A 19,220-nucleotide genomic window follows, 5' to 3' on the forward strand; every position below is an offset into this window, starting at 1 on the left:
CAGGGCAGGAGCGGGTGACCACCCCGCTACATTCACCCTTACCTGTCTAGTCTTACTGGCTGTTACAAGGAAGTGTAAATGAGAGCACTGAGGTTGCACGAGGAGTCAAGTTGCCCCCTGACTGTTCTGAAAATTGGGGGAGCCAAAGATGATATACGAGCCACATTTACCCAGGCACCGACTTTACAATGTACTGGGGGAGTGTGTGTGTGCACTCAACTTCCAGCTCTACTCCAGGCCTTGACCCCACTCTACCCCTTCCCCCAAGGCCCCACCTCCACCTCGCCTCTTCCTGCATTTGCATTAGAAGAGCTAGATACAGCCTTTAATGGAAAGATTAACCATACTGGGATACCTTTGCTTTCCTCATGACCCTTTCCACCAGATACAAATGTCTAATGGCTCTGTGCATTGATCTCCCTGAAAGAGGATGTTTCAACCTTGTGTATCAGTTACTTTTCTACTTTTATTGAAACCAAGAGTAGCTGTGACACATAGGCCAGAATGTGTCCATTAGGCACAGCTTCACTGCCCCACTGGCATTACCTGGAGAAACTGATCCCCGGGGAGACACAGTGGCTCCTGGAGTTCCCCAGCCCTACAGGAGCATGCTGCTGTGCCACAATTTAGGAGAATGTGCTCCCTCCCATGCATGGCCTGCTCGCTGCTGGTTGTTGCGGTAGGGAGGGTGTTCTGAGTATTGAGCAGGCAATCCAGACGAGTGAGAGGTAGTGTCACAATTTACCCTGCAACTCTGGGTGCCTTACAGTGCTTTGCTGCTGGAGTTCCTAGCCTGGGATGCTCACAACCAGTTTACAAGCATGTAGGTCCCACACTGACGTGTCTGTGCTAGACAGCCCTGGTTCAGCAGCTCCGACCACAACGGCCTGCCTACAGCCCCACTTTGGCTTCCACCAGCTTTGGTTACTAGTTGCAGGGTGAGCCCAACACACTCCCAGTCCCAAATTTTCCCCAAACTGTGTACTCTCTAATGTCCTGCCCCCTCCTGGGCAGTTTGGAGAAATAATAAAGTCCATTTGTTCCTCTAAAGACACAAAAGCTACCACCTTGCCACATTCACTGGAGTTAACATTCACTTTAATTCAAACACAGGACTAGAGATTTAGATTAATAATAAAACAAATGTATTAACAAAAGAAAATAGGATTTTAAGTGAGTTAAAGTATAAAAGATAACGTTAGAAAGGGATACAAGCAAATAAAAGTGAAAACATGCCTCTGAAAGTCTAAAACTTAATCTAGCAAGGTACAGATTTTGTTCAAAATGCTTTTTCTCACCTATATTCAGTTTCCAGAGAGTTCAACCCCTCATTGGCGGAAGGATCCATCTTTCTCAACATGCAAGAGCTCTGTTCCTTTTTCTCTGTCTAGTGATGGATGCAAAGATGGCTTCTGTCTTTGCTTGTATCTTCCAAAGTTCAATGGCTTTGTTTCAAGAGGCAGGATTATGTCATGCTGTTCTTCCCTTCCTGTCTGTAAATGGGGCTTCCATTGTTTTGATTCCACCATGCTTAATTCTTAGAGTAGACAGGTAAATAGCTACTTTTCTCCTGTCTGGGAGGGAACCTGTTTCTGCCTGTTTGGCCACAGACTTTAAAACACAATATCATTTAGTATCCATAGTTCCTCATAGGGTGTCAATACATACATTTCACAGTTGTATTAATCACCAGTATGTCATTAGCTTTCAGAAAAGACCTCACTCTATACACTTCTATAATACAGCAATATTGTATTCAATCAGTTGATTCAATTGCTTATCACCTGAGGTTCGCCCCCACCCCTGTAATTATATACCAGTAAACCTTTGCACTGTAGTCTTCTGAAAAGTAAAACCCAGACCCAGCTTCTCTCTCCTGCTGGGGCATAGACACTATGCTGGCTTCTCCGTGACTTGTTAGTGTGAGGTTTGCCTACACCCCTTGTTAGCTTGAGAGGTCCGTTTACACAATATGTAAATACATTCTCATTGTCATTCAGAGTACTTTGGAAGTGACTCGCAGGAGGGGAAAACACATTCCTTTGTCTGGGGTAGACTTGTTTACCATCTCCCTCTGATATGTCTGATTTAAACACACTTGAGTCATAAATCTAGCATATATCTGTAACATTTCATACCCATTGCACAGATACCTCACAGAAGAATATAAAATAAATGATCAATGAGTTGTTAGTTTTCCAGTGATACCTCATGAGGCATATTTTGTACAAAGATTAGTACAGTAGTATGTAGGATGTGAATACAGGAGTGCTTAATGTCCAAGAGAGCCATGTCCGACTCCCTGTTTTCTCTCCCTCTGTTGGGGTGGCTTGTAGTCTGTGTGAAGCACTTGTGACCAGGAGGGCTGCTAGTTGTATCTGGTTCATGCATAGTGCGAGGAAGCTCCATTTACCTTTATGTTCCTGACCTTACACAGACCAACCAGGACTTGCCACACTGGCCCTTTACAAATGCAAGATATTTAGTGCCAAATGCTGCCCTTTACTGTCCCTAGTGGTGGTGGGGTTTGCAAATGTGAGACCAGTGGAGATACATGAGCATAAAAGGGGTCAGAATTTGGCCCTTATCTATGTACTTGCTGGATTAATTAATACATTGGCGCCTCCTCATATGTGTAGTCAGCAGAGAGCTCTCTGTTTACACGTGATTTTATACATCTTTCATCTTAAGTCACATCTAAATGTAAAATCCAGCACTCAGGGTCATTATGTGGATTTGTGACACCCTCTATAGAGCTGCAGATCCATAAACCAATGAACAGATTATACAATCTCTCCTATATGTGTTTTTCATCTCTGACAGGTGTAATATTGATAATATCCTTTGTTTAATAAGTCATTCAGCCGAGCATAATTCAGTAGAAGTTACCAATATATTTTGCACTTTCCTTAGCTGTTTCATAACATCATGGTGAGAGAACCTAGCTGAGTGGAAATTGCATATAAAAATGTAAATGGTAGATTGCATTACTCTGCGAGACTTGGCACACAGCAAAATGAAAGGCAAGTCATGCACTTGTTTGTCCGCTAAGACATGCTGTAGTCCGTCTAGCATTCCCTTGCTGATAAACCAACCTGGGATGTGTTTTTAATTTCACTGTGAAGCCTGCTACATCTCACAAAGTACTGCAACCCTAAACATTGCAGTACACGGTGATAAACAGACCTGTGTTTTCTACATCTCAGTTTGTTTGTACCAAAAGAATAATAATAATTAATAATAATAACAATACTTATCTCTTAGATATAGCGCTTTTCATCAATTGATCTCAAACTGCTTCACAGTCTATAATATATTTATCCTCACAAAAACCTCTGTGATGTAGGAAAGCACCATCATCCCCATTATAGAGATGAGGAACTGAGGCACAAAGAGGCTAAAGAGATGTCGAGACTGCATGCTCTTTACAGCAGCATGTAGAGTACATACATGACACCGCTCACCCCAGCACATGTATAAATATTTATTGTAGATGGTGAGACACTGCTTAGGCGAGTAGAGTAAGGACACACCTGATCCCTGTGTGATGAACCCAGATACATAGCCTGCTTGGCTCTCTACAGCCCAAACAGTGCCTTCCCTATTTACACTGCTGTTTTGAGTGGTGCAATGTCTCCCCGCTGTTGGAGTCTTTTCCTGCTGCAGAGGAAGTCTCCAGCAGTGAGAAAAGTCTCGAGGCACTCGAGGCAGCAGACAAAGGCTCCGGCAGCTTCCTTCTGCTGTAGCCTTTCCCCACCACAGTGAAAGACTGGCAGAGGGGAAAGGCTTTGGCAACTCTCTGCTGCTGGAACCTTTCCCCACTGCTTCCCCCTGGCCAGATAGTCATTAGTCTACTTTAAACACTGACAACATGTGGCAGAATCCTAGCTAAGAAAGGCCCCCCACAGCTGTCAGGCCATCATAAAAACAACTTTCATAACAAACAGCCGTGTTTTTCTCCGTTGGGGCTTTCCTCAGAACGGGATTGCACCCAGATAACTGAATGGCAAATCTGGCCCAATGAGTGGTATGAAGTGACTAGTGTGCTGCTGTTATAGCATGCACAAATGCAGCTTCTTGTTTGTAATTAACTCAATATTGTGCCAGCCCCACAGAAGTCAACTGTAGTTTTGCCGTTGACTTCACTGGGGTCAGGCTTTTAGCCTTTGATTTTGAAGCACTGGAACCGACTTTCCAAAGTGCTGGGGGTGTTCGACCCTGGCTCTGCCTCAGGCCCCTTCCCCCCTCCCCCATTCCCCCAAGGTCCCATCCCCACCCCGCCTCTTCCCACCCCTGCTCAAACCCGCCCTGCCTTTTCCCACCCCCACTCCACCCCCACCCCGCCTCTTCCCACCCAGTTCCACCCCCTCCCCAGCACACCGCATCATCACTCCACCCCCTCCCCACCAGAGCCTCCTGCACACTGCGAAACAGCTGATTGCGGCGGGCAGGAGATGCTGGGGTAGGGAGAGGTGCTGATCCGCGGGGCCCATCGGCGGGTGGGAGGCACTGAGGGGATGGAGGGAGCTGATAGGGGGGCTACTCGTGGGTGCTCAGCACCCACTATTTTTTCCCCATGGGTGCTCCAGCCCCAGAGCACCCACAGAGTCAGCACCTATGTGAAGTACCCTTATGTATCCTTGGGCTTTGATCCTGCAGACTCTTCCACTCTGATAGCCTCCCCTCCACTCCCCAAAGTCAATGGGTCTTTGTGCAGGTGCAGTGATCTGCCTATGTAGAGAAGCTTGCAAGATCTGGAGCTTAGTTAATTGTAAAGGTATACTGCATTTCCAGGAGGAAGCTGCATTTTTTTTTAAATATGTGTATAAACATTAGTAAAAATAAATCCCCCAAACCAGACACCAAGAACTACAGGCTGAAAAACTATTTTAAGTGCCATAGTTAATCTGCTATCGCTATTGAGTTGTTATAACCTTGGCAAATGTGAAACAGAATTGTTGAGTTTATTCAGTGAATTCTTTTTTTTTTTTTTTTGCATCTCTGAGCATATCCTTCATTCAGAGCCAATTTCTCTGTAGGAGAGAAGCAGCAGCCCTATCCAGCAATGCTCTATATTTGCCTTGTGTTATTAAGAAGTTCTTATAAGCTTTGTTTTTGCTCTTTAACATTTGCAGACAATGTAGGCTCACTTTCCTGAATAGAGATTTTTGCGTTTCACTGCAGAAAGCAGGAATGTTCATTTATTACGGAATCAGCACATTTTATTACATGAAAATGGTCTTCCTTTGTTTCCATATCAAATTGCCTCATAATAAGCTATATCACTAGGTTCTGGAATGCTAGGGGAATGAAGGATTAGCTGAGACTCTGTACCTTGAACTTTCCCTTCCTTGGCAAGGAAAGCTTTAAATGCTAGGTCTGAGTGTTACGAGATTTTTTAAAAAAATTTTTATTTGCCAGCAACTATAAAAGCAGACAGCTGCTGTCTAATGAAAGAATAAACTAAAACAAAATAAAAAATCAGTGAAATACATCATTGCAGCTCGGGCATCCAGGCGGCTTTGTATTGAACTAAACAAAACATTAGGCGGACCCGGATCAAAAAGTGTATGTGTGTGTATTGTTTGTTGGTTTGAACCAAATACCTAGTGAAAGTCAAAGCCAAGTGAGTTTTTGTTTGTTTGTTTGTTTAGTAGAAATCAATTAAACTCCTCTAAATCTCTCCTATTCACAGCTTCCTTCCCCATAGAAGGTACAGGCTCCTATGCTCCCCTGTTGGTCATGTAGTCTCCTATCATCTTCTACCATCTTCAGTGAGCATCTGAGTGGCCCTTGCTCCTCCTAGATCTTGGAGGACCATCAGATGGCGTATTGCTGTCCTATATGGATAGATAATTATAAAAATTATATATATACAGAGAGAGAGAGAGATTTGTTTTAATTGTGGGCTAGTTGCTGGCTTGATTTCCCCCATCCCTCCATCATACATACCAGTTAAGGGTCTCCTGAGAAGAGTGATGGGAACAAGGAGCTTCATTGGCCCCTATTCTCCAGCAGCAGGACTGGTAACAGTTGTTCTCTCTGTCTGTCTAGCAAGCCAACTAATGTAGGTATATCTTTGCCATGGTATTTGAGTGGGACTTGTATTTGTTCTCACATGAGAATGGAGATTTCCTTAGGCCCAAACATGCTAGCTTGTCTCTCAGCCCTAGAATAAAAGGGCTGGGCGACAGGGTTCTTTGGAAGAATGGGGGAATGCCAGGTTGCCCTCTCAAAGGCATAATTTATCTTTAGGAATACCCCAAAACATATGCTCTTTATTGTGCAGCACCAAAATCTTACCCTTTTCCAACAATCTCTGTAGATAGAAAGAGATCTTTCAAAGCCTTCAGTCTCTAGGTGGAATTACAGCATTGGGAGAAGAAGAACCGAGTCGATGCGATGCCCAGGACTTTGTTCTTCAAAAGCAAAAAATTGTTCCTTACTCATTTACTTTTCCTTTCTTTTGCTTCCAGAAATCTCCTTTATGTTTACCCACAGAGGTTGAATTTTGCAAATCGACTGGCCTCTGGAAGGAACATTACCATTAAGATTCAGTTTATGTGTGGAGAAGATGGTACCTGTGCAATGCCGGTAATATAGACTAAATAACAGGTTCAGACATCTGTGGAGCATACTCAGCTAGCTGCAGTACTGACAAAGCATGTGAAGGGTTGACTTGTGGCCCGATGCTTCACACACAGCTATGATTTTTTGTGGGCCTTGCACTGAAACCAGAATGGTTTCGATCACAGTGCTCATGAAGCATGCAGCAGTTCGCATCAGGAAGCGGAGCTAAAGGACCGAGGAACAGCAGAAGAGACTTGTAATTAGAATGAAACAGGGACATATCCTCCTGTATTCTCTAATGCTTCATGTATTACATGAAAGAGTAAACACTCTGTAGCTTCTATTTAAAAAAGAATAACATTGCCTTCTATGTAAGTGCCATGTTGGGAACTCTACCAGTAAATCCACAGAGGTTCAGAAACCTGTTAAGAGTGTTATATTCTGTGTCCCACTGAACTAATCCTGTGCACTATGAATACACAAATATCAGGTCCATCCAAGCACTGAGGATAGAACCTGTGACCTTGACACTGGAACAGTAAACAGATCCACAGTGAGACAGAACTGGTAAACATCTTTGTATGCAGATGACTATTCCATTCAGCAGCCCAAGATATCTAGATATCTTTGTGTGGGAGAAACTGCAACCTTGACGTTCTTTTAACAAAGTTTTCTTTTAGATGTTTAAATATACAGTATTGAAAAAAGTATTTAAATCTGAGTGTTCTGTTTTCTGTCAGCATGTTGTCATGAATGGGGTGTGTAATATATGTATGTCCCATTCATGACAACCTGCTGATAGAAAATAAAATACTGTCATTTTTCAACATTTAAATCTTTCTTAAAGGTGATATAAAATCTGATAGCTATATGCCTGATCACCATTACTTTTATTTTTGAACACAGATCATTTTTGGAAAATCTTCAGGTCCAGAATTTTTGCAAGAGATGTACACAGCTATCACATATCATAACAAGTATGTGTACTATTATTAATATTTTTTATTATATATTAAATACCAGTCATTTTCTCAGGGATGCTTTTAACTGTACATAGCTTTTAAAAACCCACACAATTGATTAGTGAAATTCCATATTTTTCTGATTCCAAATATTGCTTTGAAGATTTGTCCCATTCAGAATTGAAATAATCCCATTCATTGAAATCATGGAGAGTGGGGTGTATTATTATTATTGATGATGATATTAATGTTAATAACAATTAGTTTTATTTTTCAGAAGGAAATTCAAGATTTTTCCCTATTTGAAAGTTAAGAAGTATGTCCAGAAGTAAAAAGTAGTGCTGGGACTTTAGAATATTCCTCATTTGGGTGAATTAGCTGTTCCAAACAAATAGAAACACTCAGATGAATTTGGACCCAGAATTTAGGTTTTGTTAAAATGAGTGTTTTAAGATTAATAGAAGGCATTTCTGCAAGCGTGAAGAGAAGAGACATCTGAGGTGCCTCAATGTACGCTCTCCATTTCAGCAGGGCAGCTAATTCATAGATTTATGTTTACTTATGAGTACATCATTGGCCTACTTTAGCTAATACACATCTTGATACATCTAGCTATTTGACTAGAGACTTAGACAACTCATATCATAGTAGTATCTGGGCCCCTAAAGGCAAGGTAGCCTTCCTGCCTGTTTCATCTTTCAATATGTTTGTGTTTGGTATTTTTAAAACAGGTCTCCTGACTTTTATGAAGAAGTGAAAATTAAACTGCCTGCTAAACTCACAGAAAAACACCACCTACTGTTCACATTCTACCATATCAGCTGTCAGCCAAAGCAAGGAGCATGTGTAGAAACCCTCCTGGGATATTCAGTAAGTCACTTGTGATTTACACTTCAGCTTCCTGTGCACACAGGCTTTTTGTACAAATAACTAACTAATTTCCTCACTTAGTCCCCAGCCAAAATGGCAAAAATGCTCTATTTTGTTATCAGAGAGTCAAGGAGGGTGAGGTAATATCATTTATTGGACCAAATTGTGTCTGCCATTCTGGGACCAACACGGCTACAACAATGCTGCATGTATCCCCTTATAACAATTTCCAGACATGAGTAATAGGTCTTGATTTTAACACTTCCCAGCAGCCACATCTGCATTCAAATGTTATGGCTTTTGTGGCTACATCAAAAGAATGAACAAGCACAGATAGAGACCACAGACTGGATCAGATGCCCTGATCCTGCAAAGACTTCTGCAGGTATTTAACTTTACACACTGAGAGTGGTCTCAGTGAAGTCTGACCTTATATCATGCACTGGCTCTTTCCTACGTCAATTTAAAAAAAGAAAAATGAGAAGTTAAAAGCATGAAGTAATACACTTGTGTGATGCATTTCTTTGTCCTAATGTTGGGAGTAATAAGTCTTAACTTAGATGGCTTGCTCGTTGGAATGTTCTGTATTTTTTTCTTTAATCAATAAAGGATTTTTTTTAAAGTCAGGAAAGTGATGATAAGTATAATAATAGTTTACATGCAGAGAATTTCTTTCAATCCAGAAGATCCCAAAGTGCTTTACAAACTTATGGCCTGCAGTCATGTGCAGCGCATGAACTGCTGGCTGCGGGAGGCTAGACCCCGGCCGGCCCTGCTCCCACCACCCGAAGACTCACACCCCTTCCCCCGCCGAAGCCCCCCTTTCGTGTAGCCCCTACCAAATGCAGGGCAGGCAGCCCAAGCACCTCCATCTCTCCCCCCGGCCCTGAGTGATGGGTGGCACGGCCTCAGCCACGCCAAGTCCCAGCTGCCCTAGCCCCAGGCCCCGTATGCTTCCCTGAAGAGGAGCAGCCTGCCTGGGCTGGGGCCAAGGGGGAAGGGCAAGCAGGGCTTCTGGGAGGAGCGTGGGCAGGGCCACACCAGGCTGTTTGGGGAGGCACAACCTTCCCCAGCCTATGCAATGTGCCGCCCATGCCTGCAATCAAATTGTGGAATCACCCTTTGTTACATAAATGTTTCCAGTGACTTCATGTTTGCAGTGGTGGTGTAGCCGTGTCAGTCCCAGGAAACTAGAGAGACAAGGTGGGCGAGGTAATATCTTTTATTGGACCAACTTCTGTGGGTGAGAGAGACACGCTTTCGAGCTTACACAAAGCTCTTCTTCAGGTCTGGGTAATGTACTCTGAGTGCCACAACTCAGTGGAACAACAAGGTGGAACAGATTGTTTAACATAAGTAGTAAACACATATTTCAAGGGTCCATTCAAGGTGAAAGTAAGCTCTAAAGCTTGTCCTTCTCACCAACAGAAGTTGGTCCAATAAAAGGTATTACCTCACCCACTTTGTCTCTCCAGTGACTTCGTACATTCCTATTGCTATCTGCATACAGCACCACTTACGTCCATTCACCTCTAAGGTGAACTATGTCAGTGAACAAATTCTCTTCACAACGCTGAAGGGAAGGGAGATGTTGGCCAAGGATATCAGTACATTGCGGTAACAAAAATTCCATAGCATCATTGATACCCATGAAGTATATAATGGACCTTACTTTTTGCATGCAACCTCCACATAGTAAGCTAGCTGGAAGTCAATTTACCTGCTTCAGAAGGATCTGAGTCTACCCCTAACTTTTTACAAAATATACAATAAAAGATTGTGTTACCAGTTGTAAAGTTTGTACTATTCTTATTGGCCCCATTCCTGCAAACTCTGACACAAATACTTACCTTTATAATGGGAATTGTCCCACTGAAGTCAATGGATTCCTCATTTGTCTTCAGGATCAGGGCATCAGTTAGTTTTCTTTGTCTGCAGGGTTCCATTCACTGAATTAAGGAATGATTCCAATCTGTTATGCTTGAATGTATTCCCCCTTTCAAACTTGAGTGGCATCAGAATGCAATGTATCCAAATGTTATTTGGATTAATCTTTCTGATGCTGATCCAAGTAATCTTGATGGCAACTGTGAGGGCTCAATTCATCCCTGGCATAACTTTACTGAAGTCAATGGAATTACTCCAGAGATCTCTTTCGCCCAAGATGTGTACTACTGTGAATTAGAAACACTGACATTTCGTATATACGGACCCTATAACCTCCCAGGAGGATTCATCGGAACAATTTATGCCAGTTGGGAAGCTCTGTGTTTGTTTTGTTCAGAAAGGATATATTTTAAAAGCTGTCCAAAGTGTTGTAGATGGGGGCGGGGGCGTGATGACACTTCTGCAGTAGCTATCAGTGAATTGAAAATGCAAAGATTTTGGCAGAAATTACTGTGGAGCCAAAACTGTTCTGGTCTATATCTAATCATTGTTCTGTTGACTGTAATTATCACAAACTAGATAGATAGCCATATTCTCCTGCAGTAATGAATATCACTTTCTTTTTGCCTCATCTGTTTCAGTGGCTGCCAATTCTATTAAATGATCGTCTCCAGACTGGACATTATTGTCTTCCTGTTGCCTTGGATAAGTTGCCTTTAAACTATTCAATGCATTCTCCAGAGGTAACAAACAACGTTACTAATAGATACTATTTCCTCAGTTAAAAGGGCACTGTTGGTATTTTAGGCTCCAACGTTTGCCTAACTTGATTGGAGGAACCCTTCCCCATGCTTAAACAAATCAACCAACCAATCAACCAACAAAAAGACTTTAAAGAAAATCCCTAAACCAAGTGGCTCTGCAGTCGTGCACCTGCTTGTGGGTGCCAGAATAATCACTTGCTTGCTGGTGCAGGCCCTACAGACCTCCAACAAGCTCCGTCCTTGGGGTTTGCGTCATATGACCCTTAATACTCTCCTGCTACTTAGTGGCTCAGAACATCCAGCTATCCCACAGTGTATGGGAGTGTCGCTGCCTAGAGGCTTCAGGAAAGGTATTCCCAAGGGTGGAGAAGAAGGGATCAGCCTCCCCCAAGAAGACAGTGAGGAGTAGGGCAGAGCCTGTAAGAAAATATTGCTAATGTAACGGAGACCAGACAGATTCAAACTGCATCACTGACCCCAATCTCTCTGGCAGAGCAAACCAGAACCCCGGTGCAGAATAGTTTAGAGTGAAAAGATGTGGAATAAAAAGGCGATACGTGAAGTACGTCTAATTTGTAATTAAAAAAACCCTTAAAAGCTATGTGCACTCTATGTAAACAGTATTTGCTATTTGGCTACTTACAGGAAAAAGTGCTAAGCTGATCATCTTGTTATTTTATCTTCAACACAGAAAGTTCCATCACAGTCACCTCCAATTAAATGGGTCGAAGGGCACAAGGGGGTGTTTAACGTAGAAGTGCAGGCTGTTTCATCTATTCACACTCAGGTAAAGAATCTACAGCCAGTCTTTTACATGCAACATAAGCTTCATTTGAAACAGGCTGCTGGGGCTTGGATGGCTGAGGGGACTGGTGAATGGGATACAAAGCTCTTCACCTCTTGGCTGCCCATTCAAATTTTGGTGATTTTTTTACTTCTTAGCCAACCATCTCAATTGCTCTGTGATTGCCTGTAGTTGCAGCAGTACAGAATATGCAGTAACTGTCCAGCATCACATGCCGAGAATTTGATTGTATTCACAGGACAACCACCTGGAGAAATTCTTCACTCTGTGTCATTCTCTGGAAAGCCAAGTCACCTTCCCAATTCGTGTGATGGATCAGAAGATCACAGAGGCTGCCCTGGAACACGAGTTGAAACTCAGCATTATTTGCTTGAATTCCTCCCGCCTTGAGCCCCTGGTCTTATTTTTACACTTGGTGCTGGAGAAACTTTTCCAGCTGGCTGTGCAGCCCATGGTTATAGCTGGTCAGACAGGTACTTATTGAAGCATGGCCTTCGACTAACGGAATAGCAGTAGTATTGGAAAGGGCCCACAAGCAAACCAGGTGGGTGGATGGGAGACATTTTGCTAAACTGGCTGGCTCTAGTTTGATATTAGTTGGTTTAATTTCTAGAGGGTATTTATGGGACTTTGAGATAGGGGAGTGTTCAGTTTCCTGCAGCTTATTCGGGTAATCAGCACGTGCTCTGCACCCAGGTACAGTATCTGCAGACTGACATTTATATCAGTAACCGAATATTCAAAGTTATAATCAATGCCAACACAAATTTTGGAAGGGATATTAAACCTTGTGCTTCAGGGCTTAAGATAATGTCTGACTGTTAGAGATCAGATCAGGAAAAGATCTATGTGGGGGGAGCAGCTTAGCCCACATCTGCCAACTGCAGGGTTCTTACACCTTTCTGTGAAGCAATTGGTGCTGGTCACTGCCAGAGAGAGGATACTGCCTTGGATGGATGTTGGGTCTGATCCAGTCTGACAATTCTGATGTTTCTGTGTTAAGGTCTAGATTAAACAGTGACTGGCTTAGATGTTATCTGCTCAAAGAATGCCCTGATTTAACCAAGTTATGCCCTTTAATGCTGAGACTAATTCTTTCTCTTTGGTTCACAGCCAATTTCTCCCAGTTTGCCTTTGAATCTGTGGTTGCAATAGTGAACAGTCTTCACAACAGTAAAGATCTGAGCAAGGACCAGCATGGGAGGAACTGTCTCTTGGCATCATATGTCTACTATGTGTTTCGCCTTCCAGAGCCTCAAAGAGATATTGCCAGACTAGGTATGCTTGCTGCCTACTCCGTAAAGTAATTCCCTTCTCCCTGACCTGCCCGAACCCCTCAGATTTTAGGTAGCAGGGGAGTGCATGGCTCCTGGCATTCAAAGTCATTTGTGTTCAGAAGGAGCAGAATTTAAAAGGTACTTTAATGTATAGTCCATGCAAGAAATAGGAGAGAGGGCAACAGTGCAATGGGTGCTATAGGGCAAGATGGTGCCTTTGGGAGCAGCCCTGAGCAAGCTCCAGCACCCCAGAAGTAGTCTCAGGTGGCACTGTGCCCTGCTCCCAAGTAGTGGTTACATACCTCTCAGCCTGCCATGGCCCAGAGGTGGGACATGGCATCTGACAAAGACATACACAGACCTGTTCAGGTGGGAAACTTTAAAATGTTGTGGGATTCCTTCCTTCCATGTAAATTGCTCTCTCTGGAACCTCCATTTCTGAGTGAGGGGACCCCAGATTTATGTGCCATGTTGGTAACTCTGGGAGTAAAATCCCTCAAATTGGGGGACAATAGAGAGGGATGGGTAGTGACTCGCCTTTGATCTATACCAGCAGGAAATTACTTCCCTTCTCCCACCCTGTGTGCTGGTTCAGCTATTCTGGAAAGAGAGAAGGGGGATGGGGCCATGCTTCACCCATTCCCCACCTACCTGCTGCAGGGAGGGAGTAAGCAGATGTTTTTGTTTTCCTACATGCCTGGACCCAAAGAGACGTGTGTGGGAGGGTTATTCCCCTGCTCAGGTGTGTAGTCTGAACTCTTCCTGAATATTTGGCTGACATTGGAATGTGGTAAATCTCAGGGCTTATCCACACCTGGAAATTTACTGAAAACAGCTATTCCGGAATAATCATTCCTGAGTAGCTATTCTGACATATTTCTGACCAGCCCTCGGTTTCTATCACCTGCATCAAGGGTGGAGATAGTTTTGAGCCCAGATGTGTGTACATCATTCTAATGTGCAGCAAGGAACTAACGGGCCGTCTCGGAAGCGGAAGGAGAAAGGAAGGAAAGAGAAGCTGGTGCTCTGGAGCTTTTGCTCTGATCTTCCTCTGGTGCTCTCTGTCTTGGGGCTGTGCCGGACAGCCCACCACCCTGCCCCTAACTCTGCATCTTCTGGCTCCGTGCCTAGTTAGGTTATCAAAGGTGAGGTTGGTGGAGAGGCTTTCAGAATCTACATGCTGTTCTTGCTCTGTTTGCTTTAGGAGCACAGAGTAAAACAGGCTTTCATGAGATCATAATGTTGTTAATATGATAGCCAGTCCTGGTTAAAAAAAAAAAAAGAAAGAAAAAAAACCTCTTCCCATGACCAGGTGCAGCAGGAAGTGCCAATTTGCCAGAGTCTCGTTATTACACATTTGGACGCACCACAGCTGTGTCTGTTGGGTCCAGACTTCTCCAGAGCCGGGTAATGAGCTGCAGCAATCCAGATATTCCTGGTACACAGACTGCTACTGATGAGGAAGTCAAAAACATCATGTCATCGAAGGTAAGGGAGGAAAATAAAGCTTGGTAGCTAGAGATGGGGTCTAACCCAAAACCCAGATGGAGGACCCAGATTCAGACTTTGTGGGTGGACTCATCTCTACTCATATATGCTGCATATGCCACCAAAAAGTCTTGCTGTTCACCTGGGAGCTAAAACAGCAAGCTAAAGCTCTGGGGCCAAATATTTAAGTCCTTTCTCAGTGTCCCAGAGAAGTCAACAGTAGTTTGATATGAGTAAGGTCTTCAGAGCTTTGTCTCTGGGTGGATGGATTTTGTCTCCACTGCAGGATGTGCATATTTCAGGTCTCTAATAATTCTTTTCTTGTGTTCTGAAAGATCCATACATATCAATGCCTAAGGTGTTTGTGAGGGGCTTGATCCAGCTCTTGTTCAAGTCAATGGGAAGAGACTGCCGTTGACTTCACTGGGAGCTGGATCAGGCTCTAATGAGGGTTAAACACATCTTACAAAGAAGAATTGCTCTTCTATTGCCGAGAGGGAAAATATTCCATTTCTTCACAGCCATTTTTTAAAATCACAGTTCCTGTTTAGTTCTGAATGTGTGCACTTGAAGTGAAAGACTAGGTGGGATGTCCGTCATCGGCACAGTGATTTTACATCAGCTAGTATGGGCACCAAAAGCATCTGCTTTTGTGATGAATTCTTCTTTTCTGAGTCCTTAATTTACCCATTGAATTAAAGTGAAACATAAACTGATTTTTTTCTTTTTCTTGTTCAGAATTACATAGATTGTTGATGTTAATTATGTGTAATATAGTGCTTTTGCAGTGGTTTGTTCTCAAACTTGATTATAAGACACTCTCTGAATCTGTTCTCCATCCAATGTGCATGTGCATCTCCAGTTAAAGCGAATGAGACTTATGTGTCTAGCTTGAGGGAAATAAAACAAAATAAAGGAGAAGAACTAGTCATATTTGCAGGTTATGAATCTTTGAGTTGTTTATATGGATATATTTATTCATCCATATCAGTTTTTAATAGTGTAGACTTGTATTTAATTGTTTATGAATTTTCCTGCTATTTGCTGTGTCCTAAAACATAACTCAGCTCGAGGAGTTTTTTAATTTACACAAATTAAAACAAAATTAACATGCAGGTTAATAAAGCTGCATCACATTAATAACAACGTTGCAGGTTATTAAAACTTGCATCACAGCAGTTTACAATGCTTGGATGAGTATTGCCATTTCACCACCTTTTAAATGGACATTGTTTTTAATGAAAGAAACTCCCAGATGTCATTTTATTTGGTGGTTCTAAATTTGAAATTTCCTTGAAGAACAGCTCTTGTTGAGTGGATGAATTAAGAGAGCTTTAAAGTCTAAATGCAATACTTGGCCACGTGGTGGAGGTATTTACATTACTTTCCTTTGAATTCCAAATCCTGGCACTGTTTCTCTCCCCTCTCTATTACAGGGTATGTGTGAGAGAGAGGATGGTAGGGGAGATTTGTATTTTTTTTTTTTACAGCTAGCAGCTGACTCTCCTTTGTATAATTAATTAGTTTTCCCCCTGGCTTTTGGCCCTTTTCTCCAGGTTGCAGATCGCACCTCCAGTCGGATGTCTTTCTATATTGAAGCCACCAACGACACATCAAACGTGTCTGTAAGCCCAAGACCATCCAATAAAAAGGTAGAGTGCCACATGATGCGAGAGCAATCTGCAGCCTGGCTGAGATGTTTGCAAACAGCTGCTAAACCAGGGGTTCTCAAGCTGGCGGTCAGGACCCCTCAGGGTGTCGTGAGGTTATTACATGGGGGTCGTGAGCTGCCAGCCTCTACCCCAAACCCCGCTTCACCTCCAGCATTTATAATGGTGTTAAATATATAAAAAAGTGTTTTTAATTCATAAGGGCGGGGGGTTGCACTCAGAGGCTTGTTATGTGAAAGGGGTCACCAGTACAAAAGTTTGAGAACCACTGTGCTGAAACAAACCTTGCCAGTAACACTTAGATGAGGAAAGAAGTACTTGTGGCACCTTAGAGACTAACCAATTTATTTGAGCATGAGCTTTCGTGAGCTACAGCTCACTTCATCGGATGCATACCGTGGAAATTGCAGCAGACTTTATATACACACAGAGATCATGAAACAATACCTCCTCCCACCCCACTGTCCTGCTGGTAATAGTTTATCTAAAGTGATCATCAGGTTGGGCCATTTCCAGCACAAATCCAGGTTTTCTCACCCTCCACCCCCCCACTCTCCTGCTGGTAATAGCCCATAGATGAGCTGCAGATGAGGTGCAGCAGAGAGGGAAAGAATTAATGTATCAGTTTTGACAAATAAGCTTTGTGCCATAAAAGTTATGTTTATAACAGGGAGGTTGCCCAGTAGATAAATTAATATATCTTCATTTTTGTATCAACCCCCTCAATCTCAGGCTCTTTAGATTCTGTTTCCCAAGTAGTTCTGGCAAGTAACAGCATGCCTTACAGATCAGTGTATATGATTGGAGACTCTTTACTTTGACTTGTAATGATCGTAATGGACCAGTGTCTCCCAAGGTAAAGGAAGGGGAGTGAAGGACTAGCTGTGGTCTGAATTCACCAAATTGGCTTTTTTCCTGCTCATAGTTTTTGAAACCAACCCAATCTGTACATGTTCCAGGGTAGCAGTTATTAGGAACATAGGAACTGCCATACCAGATCAGACAAGTGATCCTTCTAGTCCAGTCTGCTGTCTCTCACAGCAACCAGCAACAGCTGTTTTAAAAGAATAGATACCCTGCAGTAGGTAGTTAAGGAATAACTTGCCTAAAGGGGAAGTTTCTTCCTGACCCCTGTTAGAGTTTGAGTTATGTCCTGAAGCATGAAGGTTTATATCCATTCCTAATTCTTGAGGGATTTATTTTTATCCTGTCTAATGTAAATTGAGATGTTCCCATTATCCATATAAATATCCGGTATCTCTACTTGTATACTTTTTGTATAGCGAATGGACCATGCTGCAAAGTTTAAATCTGGATCTGAACTGGGTTTTCAATTCAGAGTCGTCTTTACACAGTATTGTTTTCAAGTAGGATCCAGGGCAAAGGTCCTGCTTTAAGGATTCCTTTATTCCCACCCTTTAGCATTCACTGTCCTCCCCTCCCACCCCCAACCTCAGAAACGCTGATGCATTACATAGACGCGCTGAGACTGAATATAAGCTAAAATTCACTCCCTAAACATATTGCCCGAAGCCAATGAGTTATGGGCTAGAGTAATGGCTGCTTCCCATCTGCACCTTCATTTGGTGATTCCTCAGCACTGGATGTGGCTACAGTGACCCCTCACCCCACCTGTCCCCATCACTCCTCTCATACCAGCTTATTTAAAGCAGCAAAGGTGTAAATCTCCCCAGCATATATGGAGTGCGGAGGCATCCGTGCACAGCAGCTCCTTCCCCATCACCCCCTCACACAAAAGGCCACTGTAGTGTGGAGGGCCTTGCATACACGGAGTGAATTGCACCCACACAGTATTGGATTGAGGGTCCAGTGTTGGAAGATGAGTTGAGTTTGAAATAATTTCTAACCATGCTGTGTTTCTTGCCTAGCATTTCCATGAAGAGCTAGCACTGCAGATGGTGGTCAGCACTGGCATGGTGAGAGAAACCGTCTTCAAGTACGCCTGGTTCTTCTTTGAGCTTCTGGTAAGATTTTGTTCACAGCATTATATAACAGTTGAGAAATTAAATGCCATTTGTGCCCAAAATCACAGGTGCAGATTTGTTACTGTCTTAACCATCTATACCCCCCAATGCATCACAACCCACAGTTTAGGAACGTGCCCAGACTCTGTGTGTGTGTGTGTCCGTCCGTCCATCCGTCCAGCTAATCTTCCCCATAAGAGTAGACCTGAGACACAGAGTGCAGACTGTCCTCCAGATCTGAACCTCCCCAAAGTTTGGAGGTATCGGGATAGGGGGTTTGGTTCAGATCCAACTCTCCATGGAGCCCTGATGACTCCAACACATAAACAGAAAAATCAGCCTTACGGAAATCCTCTGAAATAATTTATCCTAACTGTAGCCAGCAGGATCTGGCCAGGGTCGAGGATTCAAAGAACCCTGCTTATGTTGTGCACTCATTGGTCCACAGCTGGCAAAGCACTGCAAGACAACAGTCAAGCTAGGATCTTTCCTTCATTCCAGATGTATACCAGCTGCCATTTTCTCTAGTCTGCTAATAGCATGGGCCACTGGCTGCAGTGCCTGGACTCCACACACTGAGGTTCTCCCATGCAGGCCTGAGGTGACTGATGTCACTGAAAGTGGTCTGACTTATTGGTGAACACTGGCAGCAAATAAACCATCCAAAAGCCAGCCAAGAAGTAGGAACTCATTCAAAGAGTGATATGCCAGGCCTGTCATCATGAGGGGTCAGAGCAGCAAGAACCCTTCGTTAGCACAACAAGGACACACATCCTGCATTCTCTCTGATCTCAAACTGCTGATCAATGATCTTCTCTTTCTTTCTTATTATTGAAGCTCTGATTTAACTGTGAGCTTTGGATGTGTGAGGGATTGCAGGATGGAGACTAGAAAATGAGTGGGTCAGGAATGGAAAGGTTTTTCAAAAACGGATTTGACCTT

At 43.2% G+C, this 19,220-nt stretch overlaps 1 protein-coding gene across 2 annotated transcripts in view; it reads left to right on the plus strand.

Annotated features, from left to right (window-relative positions):
* The window catches only part of DOCK8 (dedicator of cytokinesis 8), a 138,513-nt gene that overhangs the window by 70,388 nt on the left and 48,905 nt on the right, over nucleotides 1–19,220 (plus strand). For both annotated transcript variants that reach the window (XM_048849840.2, XM_075128751.1), the window contains 10 exons: nucleotides 6,477–6,594; nucleotides 7,477–7,547; nucleotides 8,264–8,402; nucleotides 10,931–11,032; nucleotides 11,745–11,840; nucleotides 12,097–12,331; nucleotides 12,972–13,136; nucleotides 14,448–14,623; nucleotides 16,180–16,275; nucleotides 18,183–18,278. In XM_048849840.2, the coding sequence (XP_048705797.1) occupies nucleotides 6,477–6,594; nucleotides 7,477–7,547; nucleotides 8,264–8,402; nucleotides 10,931–11,032; nucleotides 11,745–11,840; nucleotides 12,097–12,331; nucleotides 12,972–13,136; nucleotides 14,448–14,623; nucleotides 16,180–16,275; nucleotides 18,183–18,278 (1,294 nt within the window). The remainder of the gene's footprint in view (nucleotides 1–6,476; nucleotides 6,595–7,476; nucleotides 7,548–8,263; nucleotides 8,403–10,930; nucleotides 11,033–11,744; nucleotides 11,841–12,096; nucleotides 12,332–12,971; nucleotides 13,137–14,447; nucleotides 14,624–16,179; nucleotides 16,276–18,182; nucleotides 18,279–19,220) is intronic.

This window comes from Caretta caretta, chromosome 5, assembly GCF_965140235.1.
Source record: "Caretta caretta isolate rCarCar2 chromosome 5, rCarCar1.hap1, whole genome shotgun sequence".
Lineage (NCBI taxonomy): Eukaryota > Metazoa > Chordata > Testudines > Cheloniidae > Caretta > Caretta caretta.